This window comes from Macaca thibetana, chromosome 17 (genome assembly GCF_024542745.1).
Source record: "Macaca thibetana thibetana isolate TM-01 chromosome 17, ASM2454274v1, whole genome shotgun sequence".
Classification (NCBI taxonomy): domain Eukaryota; kingdom Metazoa; phylum Chordata; class Mammalia; order Primates; family Cercopithecidae; genus Macaca; species Macaca thibetana.
This window is the reverse complement of record NC_065594.1, coordinates 92,501,529-92,526,142: the sequence shown is the minus strand read 5'-3', so window position 1 is coordinate 92,526,142 and position 24,614 is coordinate 92,501,529. Positions and strand designations below refer to the sequence as shown.

At 50.4% G+C, this 24,614-nt stretch overlaps 2 protein-coding genes across 6 annotated transcripts in view; one reads left to right on the top strand and one right to left on the bottom strand.

Moving 5' to 3' along the window:
- Window positions 1-16,050, top strand: part of PCID2 (PCI domain containing 2) — a 52,387-nt gene extending 36,337 nt beyond the window's left edge. The window contains exons 13-15 of one of the 2 annotated variants that reach the window (XM_050767038.1): window positions 419-542; window positions 1,528-1,641; window positions 14,897-16,050. In XM_050767038.1, coding sequence (XP_050622995.1) covers window positions 419-542; window positions 1,528-1,617 — 214 coding nt within the window. In that variant the 3' untranslated portion in view covers window positions 1,618-1,641; window positions 14,897-16,050. Of the gene's footprint in view, window positions 1-418; window positions 543-1,527; window positions 1,649-14,896 lie in introns of both variants that reach the window. The other variant, XM_050767037.1, reaches the window with a different exon arrangement.
- On the bottom strand, window positions 7,568-21,804 carry PROZ (protein Z, vitamin K dependent plasma glycoprotein). 4 transcript variants are annotated; one of them, XM_050767034.1, is made up of 8 exons: window positions 21,707-21,804; window positions 20,317-20,480; window positions 18,704-18,728; window positions 16,940-17,053; window positions 15,442-15,516; window positions 14,960-15,027; window positions 10,238-10,355; window positions 7,569-8,373 (listed from the first exon to the last, which is right to left on the bottom strand). In XM_050767034.1, the coding sequence occupies exons 1-8, from the start codon at window positions 21,774-21,776 to the stop codon at window positions 7,862-7,864; spliced, it is 1,146 nt and encodes a 381-aa protein (XP_050622991.1). In that variant the 5' UTR covers window positions 21,777-21,804; the 3' UTR covers window positions 7,569-7,861. The 4 variants fall into 4 exon arrangements, with proteins under 4 accessions (XP_050622993.1, XP_050622991.1, XP_050622990.1 ...); XM_050767033.1 differs by having other exon boundaries at window positions 7,570-8,373; window positions 15,442-15,573; window positions 21,707-21,803; XM_050767036.1 differs by lacking the exon at window positions 21,707-21,804 and having other exon boundaries at window positions 7,568-8,373; window positions 14,960-15,091; window positions 20,317-20,409.
- Between the last annotated feature and the right edge of the window lie 2,810 nt (window positions 21,805-24,614).

Sequence of the window (24,614 nt, the reverse complement as noted above, 5' to 3'; positions counted from 1 at the left end):
TTTTGAGGCCTCGTCCCAGCAGGATCTCAGTTCAGTAAACTTCAGGCAAAGGCCAACTTTGTACAGAGCTGTGGGTAGCACATCACAAAGAGTAGGGGCTGTATTTCGCTGAATCAGTGAGACACAGCCCGTTGTCAGGTGCTTCCTGATTTCAGGGAGATTAAAATGTGAAAAAAAGGCACCTTAGATTAATGAAATATTTAGAAAATAATTAAAAACTGTATTTGTACTAGTGACTTTTTTAAGATTGAAAAGTCAAATTAGATTTAATAGCTCTTTGAGAGTGTATTTTAGAGTTTAATAGGTGGGAATTTTTGTGCTCCTTTAGAACACTGGCTTATTAAAAGGTGCCTTTTCTTGGCTGCGGAGTGCTGCGTCCTGTCAGTAACCACAGTGCCCGTCTCCTCCCCTCTTCCAGGTATTTGTTACTGAAAACACACCAGCTGTCTCTGGATGCTTTTCTGGTCGCCTTGAAATTCATGCAGGTGGAGGACGTGGACATTGACGAAGTTCAGTGTATTCTGGCTAACTTGATATACATGGTGTGTGAGTCCTAGTTTTAAATTTAAGCAGCTACTCACAGCAGGATTCAGACCAGAATTTGAAGCTTCAGTGTGGTGGTGTTAAAATTGTTAAAATATCTTTTGCTTTTATTGAAGGTATTTTTTTTGGTAGAACTAATTTTAGCCCAGGAAATACCATTCACCAGGACCTTAGGAGCATGAGGGGATGGATACTCTGTATGTTTGCATATTCTTTTTTTTTTTTTGAGACGGAGTCTCACTCTGTCGCCCAGGCTGGAGTGCAGTGGCACGATCTCGGCTCACTGCAAGCTCCGCCTCCCGGGTTCACGCCATTCTCCTGCCTCAGCCTCCCGAGTAGCTGGGACTACAGGCGCCCACAACCGCGCCCGGCTAATTTTTTGTATTTTTAGTAGAGACGGGGTTTCACCGTGGTCTTGATCTCCTGACCTTGTGATCCGCCCGCCTCGGCCTCCCAAAGTGCTGGGATTACAGGCGTGAGCCACCGCGCCCAGCCTGTTTGCATATTCTTTACCGGCGGTACATCCCTCGGTATCTGTTGAGTCTCTGAACCCCCTCGGATACCAAAATCCCCATATGCTGCAGTCACTGATAGGACGTAGTATTTGCATATGAGCTATGCACATTCTCCTGTATACTTTAAATTATCTCTAGGTTACTTAAAATAGTGCACTGTAGATAGCTGTTATACTGTATTGTTTAGGGAATCACGGCAGGGAAGAGCATCTGTACATGTTCAATACAGATGCGTTTTTTTTTTTTTCCAAATATTTTCAGTCCACAGTTGGTTGGATTCACGGATGTGAAACCCACCATGGATATGGAGGGTCGATTGTATTTATTTTTATTCATTGTCCTCCCGCTGAACTGAACTGTGCCACTCTTGGGGAACAATGCTTAATGCCAAATTTATTAGATCACCCAGCATCTTGGACATGACTCAGATCCAGAAATGTAAACGAGCTCCTGCCTTTCTGTCCTGCAGGGCCACATCAAAGGCTACATATCGCATCAGCATCAGAAGCTGGTGGTCAGCAAGCAGAACCCATTTCCTCCGCTGTCCACGGTGTGCTGAGTGTGTCCGAAGCCCTGAGGACGGGTGAGCAGTTGTTTCTTTCTGTTCTGGTTGTGCCGATGAGACCGGTCTGGTACTGCGACAAGGCTCCCTGAAGCCGGAACTCTGAGAGGCACTTCTCCCTGGGATGCCGAGGCTGAGATTCTCAGCACACCCGAGTCAGTCTCCTCCGTTTGTAACTAATTTCAGCCTGATGAAAACCTGGAATTCCTTTTTCACAAAACTCGGCTGGTTCTGGAGTCTTTGTGAAACTTCTTTGAAGGAGGCTTTGCGTGAAGGCAGCTCCGGCTCACTTTTCCTAAGTGTGGTTCCTGAAGGCTGTCTTTGTAACTTTTTGTGGTTCTTTGTATAAAAAGGGTATTCTGAATTTATACACATGGCATGTTCTTCATTATATCTTCCAGGATACATCTATTTTTATATATTAAATTTGAATATGTTATCAAAATGCTTGGTTAACTTAAGGCATCTTTTTAAAAGCAGAATTTAATTTGATTTAAATTTTCCAGATTTTATAGCTTGCCCGTATGGATGCTCCTCAATTTATGATAGGGTTACATCCCAATAAACTTACTTTATTTACCTTTGCTTTGTTGGTTGAAAAAAAACACGTTACTTTTAAAAAACCATCTTAAGTTGAAAATGCATTTGAATACACCTGCTACTAAACAGTATGGCTTACTCTAGCCTGCCTTAACATACCCAGAAACCTCCACGTAGGCAAAATCAAACACGAAGCCGACCCCACGCGTGGTGGCTCACGCCCGTAATCCCAACACTTTGGGAGGCCAAGGCGGGCAGATCACCTGAGGTCAAGAGTTGGAGACCAGCCTGACTAACACGGAGAAACCCTGTCTCTACTAAAAATACAAAATTAGGCGGGCGTGGTGGTGCATACCTGTAATTCCAGCTACTCAGGAGGCTGAGGCAGGAGAATCGCTTGAACCTGGGAGGCAGAGGTAGGCAGAAGTTGCAGTGAGCTGAGATCACGCTGTTGCACTCCAGCCTGGGCAACAAGAGTGAAACTCTGTCTCAAAAAAATAAATAAAAATAAAAGTGTAAATATCTCGTGTAGCTTACCGAGTGCTGCACGGAGAGTGGAAACCGAAGGGCTGTGTGGACGCTGAGGCATGGCTGCCCCTGAGTGCGTCCCTTTGGCACCATGGTGAGGTTGACAGTTGCTAAGTCGGGCCACTCACATTGGGCTATTGGGCTGCCATCACAAAATACCACAGGCTGGGCAGCTTAAGCAACAGGAATGTATTTCCTCACAGTTCTCGAGGCTGCAGGTCTGACTGGGATAGGGTTACCAGCATGGTTGGCTTCTGGGGAGGACTGTCTTCTGAGCTGCGCACTCAGGAATATGGTGGTATTCTTGCTGTGCTAGAGATGGTACAGACAGAGATGACTCTCTCTTTTTTTTTTTTTTTTTTTTTTTTGAGACAGGGCCTCGCTCTGTCGCCCAGGCTGGAGTGCGGTGGTGCAGTCAGTGCTTACTACAGCCTCAACCTCTGGGGCTCAAGTGGTCTTCCCTCCTCAGCCTCCCGAGTAGCTGGGACCACAGGTGCATGCCACCACACCCAACTAATTTTTTTAGTTTTTGTAGAGACAGGGTCTTGCTAATGTTGCACAGGCTGGTCTGGAACACCTGGGCTAAAGCAATTCTCCCGCCTCGGCCTCCCAAAGTGCTGGGATGACAGGCATGTGCTACCACACCTGGCTCTCTTCCTCTTATAAGGCCACAGTTCTGTTGGGTTAGGACCTCACCCTTATGACCGCATTTAGCCTTAGTTACCTCCTGAAGACCTTACCTCCAGATACAGTCACGTTGGGGGTTAGTACTTCAACGTAAGAAATTTGGGAGGACACAGTTTAGTCCCCAGCACTGCCATTTTTCAGAGTGTGCACATTTCCCTGTTTATGACAAATTTACTAAAGAAGAACACACAAACCATATTAGCTCATCTTTGCAAAGTTACTGCATTTGAAAGCTGCTTGTGCAAGGAGAAGCTATGCTACAAAGTGTGAATCCCTCTTTCTGTCTCTCTGGGCTTCACAGTGCAGGACTCACTTTGTGTGGCTCCTTCCTCAGGTTCCCCTGGATGCAGGAACTGCCCCAGGGCTTCAGCGGCACTCCTTAGCTCGCTCCTACATCTGCAGGTCTACAGTTTCTTCGGGGCTGGGCGGGGAAGTTTGTGGGCTCTTCTGGGGCCTGAATGGGCCCCTCTGAAGGTGACTCATTCCCATGTATCAGCCCTGGGCTCTCACCTGGGGCTCAGCAGGGCTATGGGTGGGCTCCCCTGTTTCTTTCCACACTCAGGGAGCTGGATTCTGGGAGCGCAGATCCCAGCAGAGCCAGGGAAGCCAGATCTCTTGTATGCCCTGCTCTCTCTTAAGTCACACCCGGATTCCAGCCGTGGACTGCCGCGCACACACATGAACTGCAGGAGGGCAAGCGCCTGTGCCTGTGGACTTCATGCCAAGGATCCTCTTGACCTACAGAGCTGCTCCCCATGAGCAGCAAGGTCCTCAGCGCTGGCAGTCGTGACAAGTGCCTCCTACGTCCTGTGGGGCAGACACGGAGCGAACTCATGTCGGTGAAGGCTTTGGGTGCTGCGTCTGTTTTCTAGCTACTCATGTGTCCAGTGGGGCCCTGTTCTCTTTCAGTGTTGGGTAAGGAAATCTGATCTTCCCTGCTGTTCAGCATGGGCCTTGAACATCCTTCAACTTTTGATTTAAGTGATTTTCTTACAGTAATTTGAATATTGGAATTTCTACTGACATACCTGAATTTCATTCTGGATTTAATAGCGGTAGAAAGTTCAGGTTTGTCAACATTTCTGGGTAACATATTGAACCATCCATAGTGACACCTAAAGTCAAGGACTGATACTTTAAGGTAATTGGATGGTTATTCTTAGCAATGAAAGAAACAACCTCAGCAATGAAAGAAACACCTCAGTGTAGGTGTCCTTATATTTACCTCTTGGTGTTCAGGCCTGTGTCAGTTTGTTCTCACACTGCTATAAAGAACTGCCCGAGACTGGGTAATTTGTAAAGGAGAGAGATTTAATGGACTCACAGTTCCACATGACCGGCGGGGCGGGCACAGGAAACTTACAATCATGGCAGAAGGGGAGGTGAGCGTGGGGAAAACTGCCACTTTTAAAACCATCAGCTCCCATTGGACTGCCCCACTATCACCAGAACAGCATGGGGGAGCCGCCCCATGATCCAGTCACTTCTTGACACCTGGGGATTACAGTTCGAGATGAAATTTGGGTGGAGACACAGAGCCAAAACATATCAAGGCCTACGTCCAGCATGGCATCATTCAAGTTCATGGGTGTCCATGTGGGCATATATCAGTGTGTTTGCATGGATTCAGATGTTGGACTTAATCTCTGCCCAAGTGTAAACTTGTTTGGTCCTTTTAAAACATCATCACAGGCTGGACGTGGTGGCTCACATTTATGACCCCAGCACTTTGGGAGGCTGAGGCCAGTTAGATTGCTTGAGCCCTGGAGTTCGAGACCAGCCTGGGCAATATGGCAAAATCCATCTCTGCAGAAAATACAGAAATGAGCTGGGCATGGTGGTGGCACCTGTAGTCGAGGCTGCGGTGGGAGCGTCAGTTGAGCCCGGGAAGTCGAGCCCACAATGAGCTAGGATCGTGCCCTGCACTCCAGCCTTGGGTGACAGACAGAGACCCTGTCTCAAAAAACAAGGAAAACAGAGTCATAGCTTAGCTTCCCTTTTCTTGAGTTTTATTGTTTTGTTAGATTTGTTTATGGTGCGGTTTCTAAGCGTGTCATTAAACACCAGTAGAGTAGTTCTTTCATTTCGAAGGCCCCTCATGTCTGCTGACAGTCTTGGCCTGTAGCTTTCTCTGATTGTCCCTGACTTCACAGATTTCACCATTATGCAGGGAGGGTCTTCGTATGCTTTGCCTCTGCCCAGCTGTGTTTGAAATAGTTTTCTTTTCTTTTCTTTTTTTTTCTGAGATGGAGTCTTGCTCTATTGCCCAGGCTGGAGTGCAATGGCATGATCTCGGTTCGCTGCAACCTCTGCCTGCCCGGTTCAAGTGATTCTCCTGCCTCAGCCTCCTGAGTAGCTGGGATTACAGGCGTGAGCCACCACACTTGGCAATTTTTTTGTTTTGTTTTGTATTTTTAGTAGAGACAGAGTTTCACCATGTTGGTCAGACTGGTCTCGAACTCCTGACCTCGTGATCCACCCGCGTCAGCCTCCCAAAGTGCTGGGATTATAGGCGTGAGCCACCGCGCCTGGCCTGGAATAGTTTTCAAGCAGGGCTTCCACTCTAGTTTAGTAAATCCAAATTTGTAATAGAAGTACCAGAAGCAAGATTGCAGACATTTCTGCAGCATTGTGTACAGAAAGCCTGCCATGTTCATTAGCGGATTTTAAAATCATTAGTAGGCATTTAAAGCAGTGACTTAATTACCTTATTGTAGTTTGAGAATAATACAGCCAAAATTCACTAAGACTTTAAAACTCACCCTAGTGAATTTTAAACTCCCCTCCCCATTAATTTGCCTTAAATTACAGTGTTGCTTTTCGCCAAGGTCCTTTCAGAGAAATGGGCCATTTCATCTACAGATTGGAGAAAAGAAGTTTAATTCTGGGATTAAAGAGTAAATGAAAGAGAGTGTGCTGAAGAACAGTAAGGCTTAAAAACCCAAGTTATGTGTCACTTGTTTTCAACTCAAGAGACTGTTTGTCTGCCTACATTTTCAGTCCCCTTTTTAAAAGTCCTCTGTGCTCCTCAACAAGGCTCTGCTGGCCAAGGCGCCTGCAGCTGGCCCTCACCCTTGCCTGAGCTGAGCGGCCCTCGTCTGCCCACCTCCCACAGGCAGCCGCTGTGAGCTCTGTGTCGCTCAAGGACACTGGTGGAGAAGCAGCTGTGTCCCTTCCTTAACTAAGTCAGAGTTAAAATGTGAACATTTACACCATTTCTGTCCATTTCAGTGCAGATTCAGACCCCGCTAGGAGCTCCAGTCTCCAAGGAAGTTTCACTGGGGGCTGGACTGCAGCCCTGTCTTTGGTACTTGGGTTGCAGCTGCAGCCTTCATGACAGCAGGTGGTCACTGTGATTCAGTATGTGCTGTCCTGGTCTGTTCTACAAAATACCATGGAGTCTCATGGTGACAACAGGAACTCATTTCTCACAGATCTGGGGGCTGGGAAGTCCAAGATCTGGGTGCCGGCAGATTTGGTGTCTGCTGAGGGCTCTCTGTCTCCAGGATAGCACCTCGCTGCAGCATCTTCGCGTGGGAGAAGAGATGGAAGGGGCTGGCAGAGCCCTCATGGCCTGATCACCTCCCGAGGGCCCCACCTCCCCATGCCGTCATCTTGGGGTAAGTTCCAATTTCGAGTTTTGAAGGGACACACACTCAAGCCACAACAGTGCTGAGCGTCGCCCTAGCTGCCCATCAGCCCATTGGTGAGGCGCTGTGACTCCACCCTGGACGACCCTGAGGCATGAAGAGGTGGAGCACTTGTCTAAGAGCCACCTGGTGGGATGAGCAGAGAGCTGGGACTCAGTGCTCAGCCCTGACCCGGGGCCCTGGAACCTTCTGTGGGAACCCTCCCAGAGAAGGGCTGGTGCACAACCCCGTGAGACGCTGACATGCCTCCTCAGCCTCTCGCGTGCTCCCTGGCCCTTTCCTCTAATGCTGCCTCTCTGAGGTACCCCCAGGGTGGTTCTCCTCCATTGCCAACCTGCTTTGAGTGGCTGCTGCTGCACTGAGCCATGGTCCTCAGTCCCCATGGCAACTGGGGAACCGACAGAGGAGGTCACTTTCTGCTGTAACCGGCGATTGCTGCGGCTTCTGCACCAGAACACACTCGCCTGTGTGCGGGCCGGGGTGGCTGTTCCCTGAGCACAGAGAACACTGGACTTGGAGAAGGAAAGATGTTCTGGAAACCAGACTGTTTTATGACTGACAGATTATCTTATTTTATTATTTAATGCATCTCATGTTTTTTCTGAAGGTCTCTATTGAGAGAAAGAGATCCAGGGAAAGAAAGGTCACAGTGCTCGGTAAATGGCCCAGCAAGGGCGGCTCTGCTGCTCCGTGGGCTGAGCGGGTGGCCTGGGGCTGAGCGGTGGCCTGGGACTGTGACGGCCTCTAAGCGTGTGGTGAAGTTTCAGTGCGCTCCGTGGTGGCAATGCAAGCTTGGAATCCCACTTCAGGTTGTGTTCTTTCTGGCTGGGTTTCAGTTAGTTCATGATCCATTTAAACCAGAGTGAGTACCTGGAGACCTTGGTGACAAGGACCATGCGAGCCTGCCCTCCTGCTGGCTGCGAGCCCAGGACCCCTGTGAGGAACCAGGAGCCTCTGTGCTCTCTGGTGACCACACTTCCCTCCATCCAGTGCACGGCCGCCACACTGCTTCTCTCACAATAGGTCCTGGTGGTGACGGTCACATTCAGGACCTGCCCGCACTCCTCCCCCTCCACAAGTGTGACAGGCAGCGTGGTTAGCGAGTTGCCCAGGTCAGTGCCATTGCGTGCCCAGCCGCTGAGGAGGCCCCCAGTGCGTGGGATGAGGAGGTGCTCAGCGAAGTCGTTCTCAGGGGTGCACACGGGGAGCCCCGCATCTGGGCACTGGATGGGCCACTCCAGCTCCAGCAGTGACAGGTCATTCTCCCCCGTGTCCGCGTCATACCACATGTGCACATGGGCACGCATTATCTTGATCATCAGTGGGTCTTGGCTCGTTCTGTTAAAATCTGAAATCATGAACAATCACCAGTTCTTTACAGTCTGATTTTCAAGAGTGACATAATGCTCAGAAACGAGCTTCTCAGTGAGCCACGTGAGGAGGGAGAGACCGACCCTGGAGGACCCGCAGGCTCACTGCCCCATGGTGTGGACACTGTCCCTTTCTGTGGACAGAAAGGCCACTCGCAGATTGCACCATTGCAACCAAGTGCCACGGCGTTTAAAAACAGTCAAGGTCAGTTCTTCTATTTTGGAGTACAGTGAGGTGTGGTGAAATGATTAAAAAGTAGGGAGCAGTGATGTGGAACTTCTCCAGGCCAATCAAACATTGGCTGTTGAGAAGTGGTTTTCAGGTTATTTTGTTGATTGAAAAATATGTAAGGGTACCAGGCGCAGTGGCTCACACCTATAATTCCAGCACTTTGGGAGGCCGAGGCAGGTGGATTACTTAAGGCCAGAAGTAAAGACCAGCTTTTCCAACATAGCAAAACCCTGTTTCTACTAAAAATACAAAAAATTAGCGGGACATGGTGGTGCACGCCTGTAGTCCCAGCTACTCAGAAGGCTGAGGCAGGAGAATCGCTTGAAACCAGGAGGTGGAGATTGCAGTAAGCCGAGATCGTGCCACAGCACTCCAGCCTTGGCAACAGAGTGAGACTCTGTCTCAAAAAAAAAAAAAAAAAATTAAGGATGAAGAGTAAAAACATATTTATGTTGAGGTTCTTCAGAGTCATTACAGAGCATGTTGACAGGTTAATACGGAACTTTGCAGCCTCCCGATGGGCTAGAAGCTATTGTGTGTTTGGATAGATAAGGAAAGAGGCACATGGCCGGGGGCAGTGACTCACACCTGTAATGCCAGCACTTTGGGAGGCCAAGGCCGGCGGATCACCTGTGGTCAGGAGTTCGAGACCAGCCTGGCCAACATGGTGAAACCCCATCTCTACAAAATTACAAAGAAATTACCCGGCCACGGTGGTGGGCGCCTGTAATCCCTGCTACTTGGGAGGCTGAGGCATGAGAATCGCTTGAACCTGGGAGGCGGAGGTTGCAGTGAGCCTAGATCGTGCCACTGCACTCCAGCCTGAGGGATAGGGTGAGACTCTGTCTCAAAAAAAAAAAAAAAAAAAAAAAAAAAAAAGAAATAGGCACAGATAAGCCAATGAAAAGGCCACTGTCTCAGCCCAAAGTCTCAACTGCTGAGGGATTCGAGCCCCATTCTTCTGATTTTTAGTCAATTACCCATCTCTTATGCCACAACTGCTCGATTTCAGTGGGAAAAGAAGTCATCCTTAGTAGGCTGTGATTTCCTCCGTTGCTGAGTGTGAGTTAGCGCTTGCCCGTCGCGATTCCCTCCCTTGCTGAGTGTGAGTTAGCATTTGCCCGTCGCGATTCCCTCCCTTGCCGAGTGTGAGTTAGCGCTTGCCTGTCGCGATTCCCTCCCTTGCCGAGTGTGAGTTAGCGCTTGCCCGTCGCGATTCCCTCCCTTGCTGAGTGTGAGTTAGCACTTGACTGTCGCGATTCCTTCCCTTGCTGAGTGTGAGCACTTGCCCGTCGCGATTGCCTCCCATGCCGAGTGTGAGTTAGCACTTGCCAGTCGCGATTCCCTCCCTTGCCGAGTGTTAGTTAGCACTTGCCCGTCGCGATTGCCTCCCTTGCCGAGTGTGAGTTAGCACTTGCTGGACCCCGGTGTGTGCTAGGTATTTTGCATGTGCTTTCTGAATTTATAAGTATCTCAGTTTTATTGACAGTAAATTCAGTTCTATGTTGCATTAGAAACAAACAGTCCAATTTTAAATTTTTCATTTCATTCTTACATAGAATAGTGTATTTCCAATGTGGTTTTATAAAAACTCATGATAAAATACTTACATGTTTTTACACTGATATTCCTGTGTAACAGTGAGCATCTTGCTGTTGTCAGTACAAAGTTTTCCTGTATTATAACACCACCACAGAAGTCTTTTCCTTCGGCATTTGTTAACTTTACCTTTAAAAATCAAAATAGGCAATAAATAGCTGCTGACAGTTTGCGGGATTAGGGGCAGTAAAGTCTACTGGTTAGGGATATGGACTCCAAAGGCAGACAGCCGTATTTGAATCTTGCCCCAGCACTCAAATGGCTACAGGATTGTTATCGAATTGCTGACAATCTAAGCTTTTATTTGCTCAGGGATTAAATGGGGCCGGCACTTCCCCTTTCGGCCCAGGTGAGGTAACAGTGATCAGACTGACCCTCCCACCTGAAGCAAAACATGGACAAAATCTGTGGAATGATGGTTTTCAGGGACTGTAATCCCCAAGAAACAACTGTCTCAGCTACTGTCCAGAATTTCCCTGGCACAGGGCAGGACGGGGCATCTCAGTTGGAGCCCTGCCAACTCCCTAAATTGAAGAGAGAAAGCTGAGAGCCCAGTGAGGCCACAGTGCCTGGAGTTTGCAGAACAGAGTCCTTCAGAGGAGAGAGCTTGGTAGAGAATGCTGGAGGATGGCCGCATGCCTAGCAGTTTTCAGCAGAGCAGTGGTGATCACATGTGCACATGGAGACTAATAATGGCCAGGAAAGAACCACTCAGGAGGGTGAGCAGGACCCGTGCTAGACACTCACGCAGGCTGGGAATAGCGATTCCACCAGCTGAGTTAAAACATCCCTGACTCGGGGGCACGGGGCAGGATGCACAGAAGGGTTTCACTTCAGTACTCAGAATAACTCTAGACTGAGCACTGCCCTGGTCCTACTGACAAATCTTAAGAGCAGTATGCCAAAGGATGAAAGTATTTCCAACTTAACTGAGTCCCAGGACAATATCCAAGTGTATGTATAGAGCACAAAATATTCAGCACCTAACAAGATAAAATTCACAATGTCTGGAAACCCGTTACGGATCACCAGGCATACAAACACACAGGAAAATGTGACCCATAATGAGAAGAAAAATCTCCCAAAACTGAGTCAGCACGGACAGATACTAGTAGACAAGGACAATTAAACAGTGATTGTAACTATAGTCCAAATATTCAAAAAGTTAAGTAGAGACAAAAATATGTAGTTTTAAAAGCCTAAATTAAATTTTTGGATGACAGCTACAGTATATGAGGTTAAACATCCCCTGCCCAGGAAGAATGGCAGATTAGACATTGCAAAAGAACAGATCGATGACCTGGACGGCGTCACAACAGAAGCTATCAGAAGTAAAACACGGAAAGAAAGGAGATCTTTGAAAAACGAACAGACCGTCTCTGAGCTATGGAACTTCAAACAGCTTAAGATACATGTAGTTAGATTCCCAAAAAAGAGCAGGGAGGAGGAGGAGAGAAAAAAAAATCTGAAAATAATGGGCCGGTCGGGCACGGTGGCTTGTGCCTGTAATCCCAGCACTTTAGGAGGCAGAGGTGGAAGGATTGCTTGAGCCCAGGAGTTTGAGACCAGCCTGAGCAACATAGCAAGACCCCGTCTTTACATGAAATTTAAAAACTAGCTGTGCATGGTGGTGGTGCACACCTGCGGTCCCAGCTAAGGACTCACGCTACAGTGAGCGGATGTGGCGTCGGCGAAGGTGGAGTGGACTGTGATACGGTAAAGATGTATTCTCCAAACTGGGAAGCAACCACCAACAAAGAACCAGAGATGGTAAACCAACAAAGGAGCGAAAACAGAATCCTAACAAGATATAGTTAATCTAACAGAAGGCAGAAAAAGGGGGAAAGAACAGATGAGAAAAAAAAATAGCAAGATGATAGCTTTAGCCCTAAACATATCAGCAATTATAATAAATGTAAAATGGCCTAAATACCCCAATTAAAAGACAGAGAGATATAAATGAAAGCCAATTATATACTACATATAAAACATGTACCTTATTTATTTTTTAAACATGTACTTTATAAAAATACAAATAGGTTAAAAGTAGAAGATTGGAAAAAGATAATGCTAACACTAATAATTAGAAAGCTAAAGTGGCTATATCCATATCAGACAAAGGGGATTTTAGAGCAAATAATATTATCAGGGATGCAAAAGGAGAAAACAAGTTATTTGAAGGATTAAATGAAATAAAGCATGTACCCACATAGTACGGGTGCTGGCTCTGGAAGTGTTAAGTGTTACAATTTTCAACAGTCTGATAAAATACAAAATGCTGAGCAAAGTAAAAAAGAGTTTTCAACTTTACCATGGCATCGTTCCTGGAACTCTTTATGTGTTTATGAGTAATAGCTGCCACTTGTTGAATACCTACCATAAGTCAAGAACATTCTCTGTAATCCTCACTGCAACTCTGGGGGTGAGATCCTCACTTTAAAGGGGATAAAACCAAGTTCGAGAAAAGGGGGCACTTATGCCATCAGTCTGCCAGACTTTTAGTAAAATTTCTTCCCTAGGATGTAAGAAACAAGGAAGTTCTAAAAATAATCTTCAACCCTATATCGTGCTAGGACACTTAATTATTCTCCTTTTCAAAGTTTGTTTTAGGGAATTCCATATATTCAGTTAAATAACTTCAGGACAATGTATAATACTGGAGTAAAAATCTAATAGTATGTAGCCTGCCTAAGCCAATAATGTCCTGTGTCTTAAACACACCAGCTGTGTTTAGAGAATGCCACCTCCTCGGTTATATGGCTCTTAGCCTTGCTGGTATGAGTGCTACGGTTACAGACTAGAACCACACCCTGTCTTCAGTTGGGTAAGCTGGGAAGCTGGAGACAGCCTGCAGGTGGTAGAGCCAGACCCTGTCACCACCTATGGAGGACCACTGCACTCTGGGCCTCCCAGGTACCCACCCTCAGTGCACTTATGGGGCAGACAGCGATAGGAAGAACTGTTTTAGAAAGCTTGGGGAGGAAAGGTGATAAAAGATTGAGAGGAAGTTTACGAAGCTGGTGATAGACCATTCCCGCTTCCATCCCCGCCTTCCATCACTCTGTCTGCTTTGCCTCCCTTCAGTCTCTTCCTTTCTACCCTGGAGCTGGGTGGCTTCAAGTCCTTGAGCTCCATCCTGTTCTCTCCCAGTCCACACGGCTGCCAGAGTGGGCTGGGCAGAGCTATCTTGTAAGAATCAGGGGAAACTGAAGCATGTCACACACAGAAACTTCAGGGGCTTGTTACTCATAGGCCCTCACGAAGGGGGCCCCTGAGGCTGTGCCATCCACACGGCGCCACACCTGGGTACAGATGTGGACATGAGGGCTGCACCTCAGTGTAAATTCACACCAGATTCCAAAGATTCAGTGTAAAGGAAAAAGGCAAATGCCTCAATAATGTTTATATTCATTACATGGGGAACTAGTGACACATATTGGGTTAAATAAAATATATTATCAAAATTAATTTCACATGCTTTTACTTATTGTGGCTACTAGAAAATTTTAAATTATGTGGTTTACATTGCGTTTCTGTTGGACAAGGCTGTTTTGAAGGATATACTCAGGCAGAAGGAGATAATAGTGTTAGAGGTGTGAAAGGCAAGGAAAGTGGAAAATGAGGTAAGTAAATCAAAGCCAGTGTTGGTGGCATAAAACCATAATAAAAAAAATCGTAATATCCATTTTGTGAAGCTATACAGAAAGCAAGAAAAGAATAAAATACTGGCCAGACAGCAAATGGACCCAGAATGAGGTGCTGGGACTTAGCCTGAGGAGGGAGAAATAGCTGACTTTACATGTGCTGAATATGGATGTTTATGTGTCAAGAGTGACCATTAAATAAACAAAGTGAAGATGAGGCCAGGCATGGAGGCTCATGCCTGTAATCCCAGCACTTTGGGAGACTGAGGCGGGTGGGTCACTTGAGGTCAGGCATTCGAGACCATCCTGTCCAATATGGCAAAACCCCGTCTCTACTAAAAATAAAAATCAGCCGAACGTGGTGGCGCATGCCTGTAATCCGAGCTACTCAGGAGGCTGAGGCAGGAGAAGCGCTTGAGCCTAGGAGGCGGAGGTTACAGTGAGCTGGGACTGGACCACTGCACTTCAGGCTGGGTGACAGATCGAGACTCCATCTCAAAACAAAACAGAACAAACAAAAAAACCCCCCCAAAACAAGTGAATGGTTAAGTTCTAAATCAGCCAAGGAAGGGAAAAGGAGAAGAACAAAAGTGAATGCCAAACTAGAGAAATTTAGTGAACAAAATAACAAAGCTAGAATGCCAGCCAGGCCAGCAGCCGAGAGCAGAGTCAGTCCCTGAGCTGGTCAGAGTCAGCCCAAGCTGCCACTCAGCCGCTCTGTGACGACACCCAGGTCCCCAGGTTGGGGCAGCCCATCGCTGAAGCGCTTCCCAGGCGTGCTGTGACTTCGAGATGCTTATGTTCTGAGGAAATGACATTGGTAACAGTTTGGAACTGCAGAGGAAAGGTCTTGGGGGCTGTAAATAATGCTATCCTTTTGTATTTGAGGCAAGCAATGAAGACAGCTGAAGTTATGAACTTGGCATTAGAAAACACTTTGAAGTGGGAATAGAGGTTAGTCAATGTAGTCAGTAGCCCATCGAAGTCAGGATGACTGATTCACTTAGTCGTTACATTTCTCTTTAGGAAATGACAAGTAAGGTGAAAGTCGTAACAATAAATTGAAGCACGCGGAGAGCGCTCTGTTACCTGCCACGGGAGGTCCTGTAGATCCAGTGCACGCTTCTCGGAGGTCAGCACCCCACAGGCACACTGGTCTGCATTTGCGGCAGCGACATGAGAATAAAAATCAGCGCCTTCCCAGTGAATATCGGACTCTGTCTGTGGTGTTAACCATTGCATAATTCCGGCTGTGGTACTAACCATTATAATCGTATCCTTAATGCTGATGAATGTGCAATAATTCACACAGACACTCAGACTGGAGTTAAGCCACCCCCTCACGGCGCTCATGGTTTAGCTCAGCGTGGTCCGAGCAAGCACGAGTGACAGAAACTGCACTTTCTAGCATTGCCATTGCTCCAGCATGGAGACGCGGACCACCTTCTGAGTCGTGGCAACTCCTTATCACAAATCTGTGGGCTTCACCCAATACTACAGAAGAAGGAAGGAGGATGTGGACAGGGTCACTGGCACTGGAAGCTGGAGGCTGCTGTGGTCTGAGCACTCACCGTGGGGAACGCACTGTTTGCGGTCCTCACCAAGCCTGTAGCCTTGAGCACAGCTGCACGTGTAGGATTCCTGTCCTGGAAGGCAGAAGTGTTGACACCCATCAGTCCGCTCCGGGTGACATTCATTTTTAGCTGAAAAGAAAAAAAAAAAAAAAAGACCAGAAATGCTGGCTTGGCATTTGATTACAGCCTTGCACACAGAGTTCTGGTGTTTTGGTCCATGTGTCCTCATTCTCTTCAGACCGTTGCCCTTTGTGTCAGTGTTTGCCAGACTTCCGTATTTCAGGAATGTGCATGTAAAACAAAGACTCCATGAGTGAGGCTGGGCGCGGTGGCTCACATCTGTAATCCCAGCACTTTGGGAGGCCAAGGTGGGTGGATCGCGGGGTCAGAAGATGGAGACCATCCTGGCTAACACGGTGAAATCCTGTCTCTACTAAAAATACAAAAAGGAGCCGGTCGTGGTGCCGGCCTCTGTCGTCCCAGCTACTCAGGGGGCTGAGGCAGGAGAATGGCGTGAACCCGGGAGGCGGAGCTTGCAGTGAGCTGAGATCACACCGCTGCACTCCAGCCTGGGTGACAGAGCAAGACTCCGTCTCAAAAAAATAAATAAATAAAATTTTTAAAAAAGACTCCATGAGTGATGGCACTTCCATCTGTTCTTAGAAAATGTGGCCCTGGATGTATTTCCACGTGGACTGTAATCCACACACCTGTTTTCTCTGCTGCCTTGCACTGGCTGTTCCCTTCAATGTGCTGCTGTGAGGCGGGGTCGTGGGATGGGAGGGGTGAGTGAGACGTCAGTGCTGGCCGAGCAGCGGGGATGGGGGCTGTCCACCCAGAGGGCGGAGATTAAGAAAGGGGCAGGTGGGTGAAGGTCAAAGCCCCGTTTGGTGCGTGGTAAATTTGGGATGTCTGTGAAGGCACTAGCTGAGGCATCAAGGAGGCAGATGGAGCAGAAATCCGGATTTCGGAGGAGAGGGCTGGGCCGGAAGGAAGGTTTTTCCCCAGAGAAACGGGCTCCGAGTTGACCAGCGGTGCTGAGGACGGAGCACACTTGTTGCTGTAGTTGGCGATTACGGACACTGACATTTGGCGGATATTTAAGGATATTTGTTTATGTGCTTTTCGTCTTCCTGGTCTGCAGTCTCCCACTGGGGTAGGTCCAGCCCTGAGGACGCCTGTGTGTGACCCCCAGCCTGTGAGCAGATTGTGAATGGTTGAGGTGGGGGTGGGGAGGAGAGGGGGCCCATGCCATGAAAAGTATGGGGGACCTGTCTGGAAGGGGCAACTCAGAATTCTGCCAGCCCCACCGGGTGTGGTTTCCAGAGGAGAATCTGATTGGGATGAGAGGAATCCACTGGGGTGAGCCAAATTGTGGTTCACACAGGCACCTTCGTGTCTACACCCCAAGAGGGGCCCATTGGGACCCTGGCCGAGGATGTGAGGCCTGCCTGCCCAGGGAGGCCCTGGGGGAAGGGGACGGCCGGGGCCTCACCCAGCTCGCAGTTGCTGCCCTCATAGCCAGGGGAGCAGGTGCAGGTGTAGCCCCAGATGCTGTCCTGGCAAGATCCGTTGTGGAGGCAGGGCTGGGAGATGCACGGGGAGCCACCTGCAGGAGGAGGGTGGGGGTCAGGGTGGTGGTGACAGGAACGGGGACCTGAGCAGGAGGAGGGCGGGGGTGGTGACAGGAACGAGGACCTGAGCAGGAGGAGGGTGGGGGAGGCGGTAGGGACGGGGACCTGAGCAGGAGGAGGGTGGGGGAGGCGGTAGGGATGGGGACCTGAGCAGGAGGAGGATGGGGGGAGGTGGCAGAGACGGGGACCTGAGCAGGAGGAGGCTGGGGGGCAGGGGATGGCAGGGACGGAGACTGAGCCCACTCGTGCTGCTCCCCATGCTGTCGTCTGGCCCCCAGGACACTCCCGCTCAGAACGTAGGTCCGGCTGCCGGTGCCTCCCACTCTGCTGGGCACCCTTTCTTCGTCCGCATGTGGCCCCCTCTGTCCCGCCCCATCAGCCCTTCTCCGGCCTCCCAGGCCTCTCCCGCTTCCTTCTGTGCCCAGTTGTCTCCATGCTTGTCTGGTGGTGGCTGCAGCTCTTTGCTTACTCATTCCCAGGCCTCCCCCAGCCCTGTGGGTCTCCATCTACGTCACTTCTGTCCCATGCTCTTCTGTAGTTGCCCACCTAGAACTCCTCCCTCGGGAGGAGTCCCGCAACCAAAGTCTCCATGGGGGCCATCACTTTCCAAAATTTGAGACAGGTTCTGACCCTGCTGCAGCATGAGGCTCCCCAGGAGCCAGGAGCCCAGGAGCCAGGAGCCCAGGAGCCCAGGAGCCAGGAGCCAGGAGCCCAGGAGCCCAGGAGCCAGGAGCCAGGAGCCCAGGAGCCAGGAGCCAGGAGCCCAGGAGCCCAGGAGCCCAGGAGCCAGGAGCCAGGAGCCAGGAGCCCAGGAGCCCAGGTGCCCAGGAGCCAGGAGCCAGGAGCCAGTAGCCCTGGAGCCCAGGAGCCCGGAGCCAGGAGCCAGGAGCCAGGTGCTAGGTGCCCAGGAGCCAGGAGCCAGTAGCCCTGGAGCCCAGGAGCCAGGAGCCAGGAGCCAGGTGCCCAGGAGCCAGGAGTCAGGTGCCCAGGAGCCAGGAGCCAGGAGCCCAGGAGCCAGGAGCCCAGGAGCCAGGAGCCCAGGAACCAGGATCCCAGGATCCCAGGATCCCAGGAGCCAGGAGCCCAGGTGCCAGGAGCCAGGAGCCAGGAGCCCAAGAGCCAGGAGCCTGGAACCAGGAGCCCAGGAGCCCAGGAGCCCAGGAGCCTGGAACCTGGAACCAGGAGCCCAGGAGCCCAGGAGCCCAGGAGTCCAGGAGCCCGGAGCCCGGAGCCCAGGAGCCCAGGAGCCCAGGAACCAGGAGCCCAGGAGCCCAGGAACCAGGAGCCCAGGAGCCAGGAGCCAGGAGCCAGGAGCCAGGCGGATGGAGGAGCTGCTCTGGGGGGGCCTCCTGGTCTGTGGCCTGTGTCCCAGAGTGCCCAGAAACTACCCAGACGCTGGGCAAGATAAACCGGCCGCTGCCTGTGGCCCTGGGGGCAGAGCCCGGGGGCTTCCTGACCTGGTCCTCGGGCAGAGTCCGAGCTGCGCCCTTCCCTGGAGAGACATCACGGGTTCTGGAGCCAAAGGCTTGGCATCCGCCGACCTGGGGTCATGAAGCGTCCTAAGCCCACCCCTCACCTCATCCCGAGGAATTAATACTTCTGAGGAGATGAAGGAAACCGCTTACCCTTATATCGTCTCCAGAATTCATCCTTTAGAATTAAAACATAAAAGTGTTACAAACAGGACATTTGTTTTTCTATATTCTTTCCTGTAGATGAACTTGAAGGTAAGAAAATGTTGATTTTATTCACCTAATGGGACAATAGTGTTTGAAACAATGCACGGTTTTCCTGTTTTACAGCCTAATTGTTTATGTTAAATGTGTAGTAACTAGATGTATCTGTAAGATAAATTACTCAACATGTGCTTACCAGCACCTATTTGAGGAAAGCCGGAGTCTGTGACGTGGCACAAACCCGCCACACACAGCCCCTAATGTGGCCCTTCCCTCCTAGGGCCAATCTCCACGCCACCCTCCACAAAAGCATGTGATAGAGAAGTCACATCACCTTTTCACTTTTCATAAACCGAGTTGAATTTTAAAGATATGTACCTGTGTAGGGAGTGGGGACGCTTAGTTTGGAGTAGGAGTATCTAAAATTAGGAGAATTATTCAGACTTGAAGCCTAGAAAGAAAATGTATAAAAAATGGCATATCCCAAGATCATATTTGGACTTCTAACAACTTGAACAATGTCATAAGTAGTAAATGAAAAACAATTTTCTGTACCAGAAGTTTGAAAAATGAAATTTAGGGCAAAATACTTTGAAAAATTTTTACACTTTTCATATGCCTGTAGGATTTCTCTGAGTTGTATTAAAAATGATCTATTTCATAAGTTATCTTATAGATAGGTATTTAAGAAACTAGAATTTTAAAAACATTAAAAATTATACTTGAGAAACAGGTCAACATTTAATTTAGAATCAATTTTAGACTGGGCGCGGTGGCTTGCGCCTGTAATCCCAGCACTTTGGGAGGCCAAGGTGGGTGGATCATGAGGTCAGGAGATTGAGACCATCCTGCCCAACATGGTGAAACCCCGTCCCTACTAAAAATACAAAAAAATTAGCCGGGCGTGGTGGTGGGCACCTGTAGTCCCAGCTACTTGGGAGGCTGAGGCAGGAGAATCACTTGAACCCGGGAGGCGGAGCTTGCAGTGAGCCAAGATCACACCACTGCACTCCAGCCTGGGCCACAGATCGAGACTCTGTCTCAAAAAAATACAAAAAATAAATAAATAAAATAGCAAATTCTTACTTGTGTTATTTAGAGCATACACACAGTCACATGTGAAGCAAATCATTTATGTAATCCCAAGCACGGATTATGATTTTCTTACTATGTGGCATCCCAGAGAGGACGTTTCTGTTTTCAAGTTTTTTTTTAAGGTCTCTATTAAAAGCATGAAGTTCTCTGAAAGTCACCGCAAGCTGGGCGGCGTGTGTGTTGGACTGTCTGATCAGTGTGTGGGCCTTGCCTGACCTGAAGAAAGTCCAGTGGGGTCTGAGCTGACTTCCGGCCCCACTCACCTGCTGTAGGTAAGGGTGGATCAGTGGGTGGATTAAGTCACTTCTCTAAATTGTTTCCTCATCTGTAAAACTGGGATTGTGTCAACCTCATCAGTAAGTAAATAGGCTAATTAATTAAGCTGAATCTCTGAGAAATGATGCTCCCTGGGTCAGCAGAAGTCTAAATAACGAGGAAGCCTGTGGTTCGTGGTGGGGGGTACATACAGTGACCACTTCATTTTCAAACACTTCTCTTGCTTCTTCATAGGTACAGATTTCTTCGTAACATTCTTTTTCCAAGTTTCCCTCGAAGAGTTCTTCCAGGAGATAGGAGCCCGCGCGCTTCCACCTCGCTAGAACGTCGTTTGCTTTGGAGGCCGGGAGAAATACTACAGACAAGACAAGAAGACGGTGACTGGGAGCACCGAGGGCCCTGCTTTCCAGAACTGCCTGGCTTCCACCCCAGCCAGTCGCCAGCCCCTGCCCCTCCGTCTCCACAGGCTCTCAGCCTTCGAGAGCCTCAGGACCACCCCGCCACTACCTCCCCCGAGGTAGGCAAGCACTTCATCCTCTGGGCGAATGGACCAGCCCCGGGATCAGTGCAGATACATTAAGGTTCTGCAGAGAGGCCACGGGCCTCAGTCGGGAAAGTGGAGGAGGGAGGTCTCCAACTGGGTTTTGGGTCCGAGTGCGAAGGAAGGCCGAGCTGGGGTCAAAGGTCATTGTGCTGAGAACTGGGGACCAAGAGCCATCAGCTCCTGTGCTGCCTCTGTGCACAGGATTTAACATCTTGATAAAACACAAAGAGAAGAAACTTATACATTGCAGCAGGCTCTGCGATTTCCAGGAGGAGAAGGCAAACCAGTCTGCCCGCGGCTGTGGTCTCTAGAGGCTCTTCCTGCCCAAGGGCCCCAAAGCACGTTCTCTCCCTCTCCCGGAGGGTCAAAGCCCAGGCCCTTCACATCCTGCCTCTCTTTCTCTCGGTGCTGAGGGTTACAGCAGGGACGGCTCAGCTAAGTCCAGCCACGGTAAGTGCTGGGCAGGGCGGTGGGGGCGGGGGGTCAGCCTCTCCAGAGGGAGACCATGGGGCCAGCAGGAGACCATGGGGCCAGCAGCGACGCTGGGTGTTTGACTTGCAGCTTTCCTGGACGCCTGTGCAGGCAGAGTCAGGATGGAGTCCTTGGCTGTTCCTCCAGCGAAGTGGCTGGTGGTAGAAGGGTGGCAGGCGGGCAGGGTGGCTGCTCCCTGGCTGTGTCTCCTGACTCAAGACTGAGCACTCCTGGCCGGCCTGGCCAAGGCGCTCTCTGCCCACATTGCAGTCTGGGCTCGGCCTGCCCCACCCCCTCCCCCCTCCCTGGCCTTTCCCCACCGAATCTCCTGCACACACGCTTCTTTCCATTTGGGCATCTCTTGGGAGGACCCCAAGTGACACCATCATGTCCCAAATACTTGTCACCAAATGATAAAGACCTAAACGGCTTTTTCAGGGGAATTAAGACAAGTCTGGGCACTCAGGGCTCCTCCGGCTCCTGGGAAAAGTGTCACCTACAAATCCACCGTGGACTGAATCAAGGACACAGCACAGGCACAACAGACAGGTAAGCCAGACGCCTACCTGAGGGCTCCGCACGCTGGAGGGCGAGGACCAGGACCAGGCCCTGGAGCAGCGGGATGCAGCCTGCCATTCCTACCCGCAGCACTGGGACAGGGCTGCAAACACAGCCAAAGTCCAGGCTGGGGGAGGTGCTGGCAGCAGGAGCCTCGGGGCATGACCTGCACAGCTGTGTGCTTCCCTCCTGACGTTTTCTGTTTGAGGCCAGGCAGAGAAATGAACAGTGAAGGCTCAGAGGGCCCTGGGAGATATTTAGGGAGACAGAGAATGGAGGGTAAAGGCAGCAGGTGCATGGTGGAAGGAGACACCCATGCCGTGTGTAGTGAGTTGGAGGTGAGACAGGCACAGCCCCAGCCTGGGGACACAGCAGTGGGTGGGACAAAGTCACAATGCAGCTTATGTTCTAAGTGTGTGTGGAATACACAGGAAGGAACGAGGGAAAGAAAAAGGAGTGAGTGAGGGAGAGAAGGATGGAAGATGGAAGGAAGGAAGGGGAGAAAAGGGAGGGAGGGAGGGAGGAGGGAGAAAGGGGGGAAGGGCCAAATGGTGTCTGTCACTACAGCTCAGCACCATTGTATCAGAGGCAGCACAGGCAATCATGAATGAACACTTGGTTTTGTGCCAATAAAGCTTTATTTATAAGAGCTATTAAGGGGCCAGATTTGGCCCTAGGGTTGTAATTTGCTGCTTTCAGATGTAGGCCCTTTGTATTAGTCCTTTCTCACACTGTTATGAAGAAATACCCAAGACCGGGTAATTTAAGAAAAGAGGTTTAGTTGACTCGCAGTTCCACATGGCTGGGGAGGCCTCAGGAAACTTACAATTATGGCAGAGGGCACCTCTTCACAGGGTGGCAGCAGAGAGAACGAGTGCAAGCAGCAGAAATGCCAGATGCTTATAAAACCATCAAATCTCATGAGACTCACTGTCCCAAGAACAGCGTGGCAGAAACCTCTCCCATGATCCAATCACCTCCCACCGGGTCCCTCCCTCGGCACGTGGGGATTATGGCAATTACAGTTCAAGACAAGATTTGGGTGGGGACACAGCCAAACCGTATCAGCACTTGAAGCCTGAGGTAAGAACCTGGTGTTTCCTTTCCACTGTGTTAGGAAGATACTGGAGGGAACAGGAATTGACATGGAAAGATTTGTGCTCTGAAGGGATCACTTGGCTGCTGTGTGGAGAACAGAACATTCCAGAGAAGTCAAAAGGGAGGCTGCTGGCTAGTCCCGGACGGGGCGGGGGTGCAGCCATGCAGCGGGAAGCACGTTTGCAGTCTGGATGCTTCACGAAGGGGAAGCTGATGGGATTCATGATGAATGGGGTCGGGCAGCATGGCTTCAAGGTTTGGGCTGAACGACTGGGAGGATGGCAGTGCATGTGCTGAAATGGCCAAGCTCCAGGAGGGCAGAGGGAAGCAAGGTTTGGAGAATTTGAGGGGTCTCCCAGGGGGAGCGGAGGAGTCACTGCGGGAGGCGATGGGGCTTTGCTGCAGGTTGTCTCTCCCTCACTCTCGGGGGAATCACTTCCCCCCTCTTTGCTCCCCGCCGTGACCGCCTGCTGCTTGCGGTCCTCAGGGTCTCACCTCACACGAGCAGCCACTTCAGTTATTTCCCGAAACAGAGCTGGGCTTCCCTCAGGGGATTCTGGGGGTCTCAGGTCACAGAGTGTCCCCTGGCCCAGGCCTAGCCCATTCTGAGTGAACATGGAGATGACGTGGGTTTAACCCACTTGCCTTTACTTATGAAGGAGATGTTCAGGCAGAGAGAAAATCCCCGCCACAGCAGCGCAGGAGCCCACAGAGCTGAGACGTTAACACCGAGCACGCGTCCAGGACTGGGGCCTCTCCTCCCGCTGCCTCCCTCCCAAGGCCTCCTCCCGCACCTCCCTGGACGAGACCCTATTTCTGGATGGGGCTTCGGCAGATGCTGAGCTGCGACCCCCCAGGCCCTTCTCTCTGCAGCCTCTGGTTTCCTTTCTATCCCGAGGCGGGCACGGGCACCGGGCACCCAGTGTGGCAGGAACCAGGGGTGCAGACAGGGATGGCGATGGCGGGCTTCACTTGTAAATTTTTCCCGAGTTCTCTCTGGACCCCACTCAACCTTTGATTTCCAGAAACGGGAATCCAAGTCCAGGGTTTACCTCTGGGGCTGTGGGGACCACGTTGCTGCCTAGGAAATGCAGCCCAACACGTGCTAGTTCCGAGGCAGAAGCCGCTCCTCCAGCAAGGGCTGGCGAGGAGCCCGACGGCTGGCTCCATGGAGGAGGCCTCAGAGCGGGCAGGCCAGGAACGCCCTCCCGTCCACGCTGGGAGACAGGCCCCTCCTCAGACCGTTTCTGGGAGGTCGAACACCTGTCCACTTTGATTTTCCCTAACTTCGCAACATCTGTTTACGAACGGTTTTGCCCAGCTCATGACTTTTTGGGGGAGTTTTTGTACTAGAACTGTTGAACTTTGCTTAGGGACATTACACAAGACGCAAACTGCAGGGGATGTTTGGGAGACACACGGCAGGCCTTGTCTGGAGTCTTTTCTGTTTACTGAAGGTTCACTTGGTTTTCATGGCCATTTAACTTGAGGCCTAGGGACAGTGCCGGATGCAGCGGGGTAAGGACTCAACATCTGGACCTGAGGAGAGAAGGAGGAGCCCCCTGAAGCCCCTCCTGCCACACCACCACCACTCAGCCCCTGAGGAGCTCCAGAAGCTTCCAGAAGCCCCTGGCCAGCTTCACTCCAGAGACTGATTTCAGGGGCCAGGCTGTGGCCTGGATGCAGGCATGCTAAAGCCCCCAGGGGATTCTAAGGGTGGCCAGGGTGGGGGCCCACGGTGTGAGGTAGGTCACCGCCTGGTGAACAGGTCACCCACCCGGGGGATGTCCGTGCGCCCCCACCATGCAAGCCCAAGCT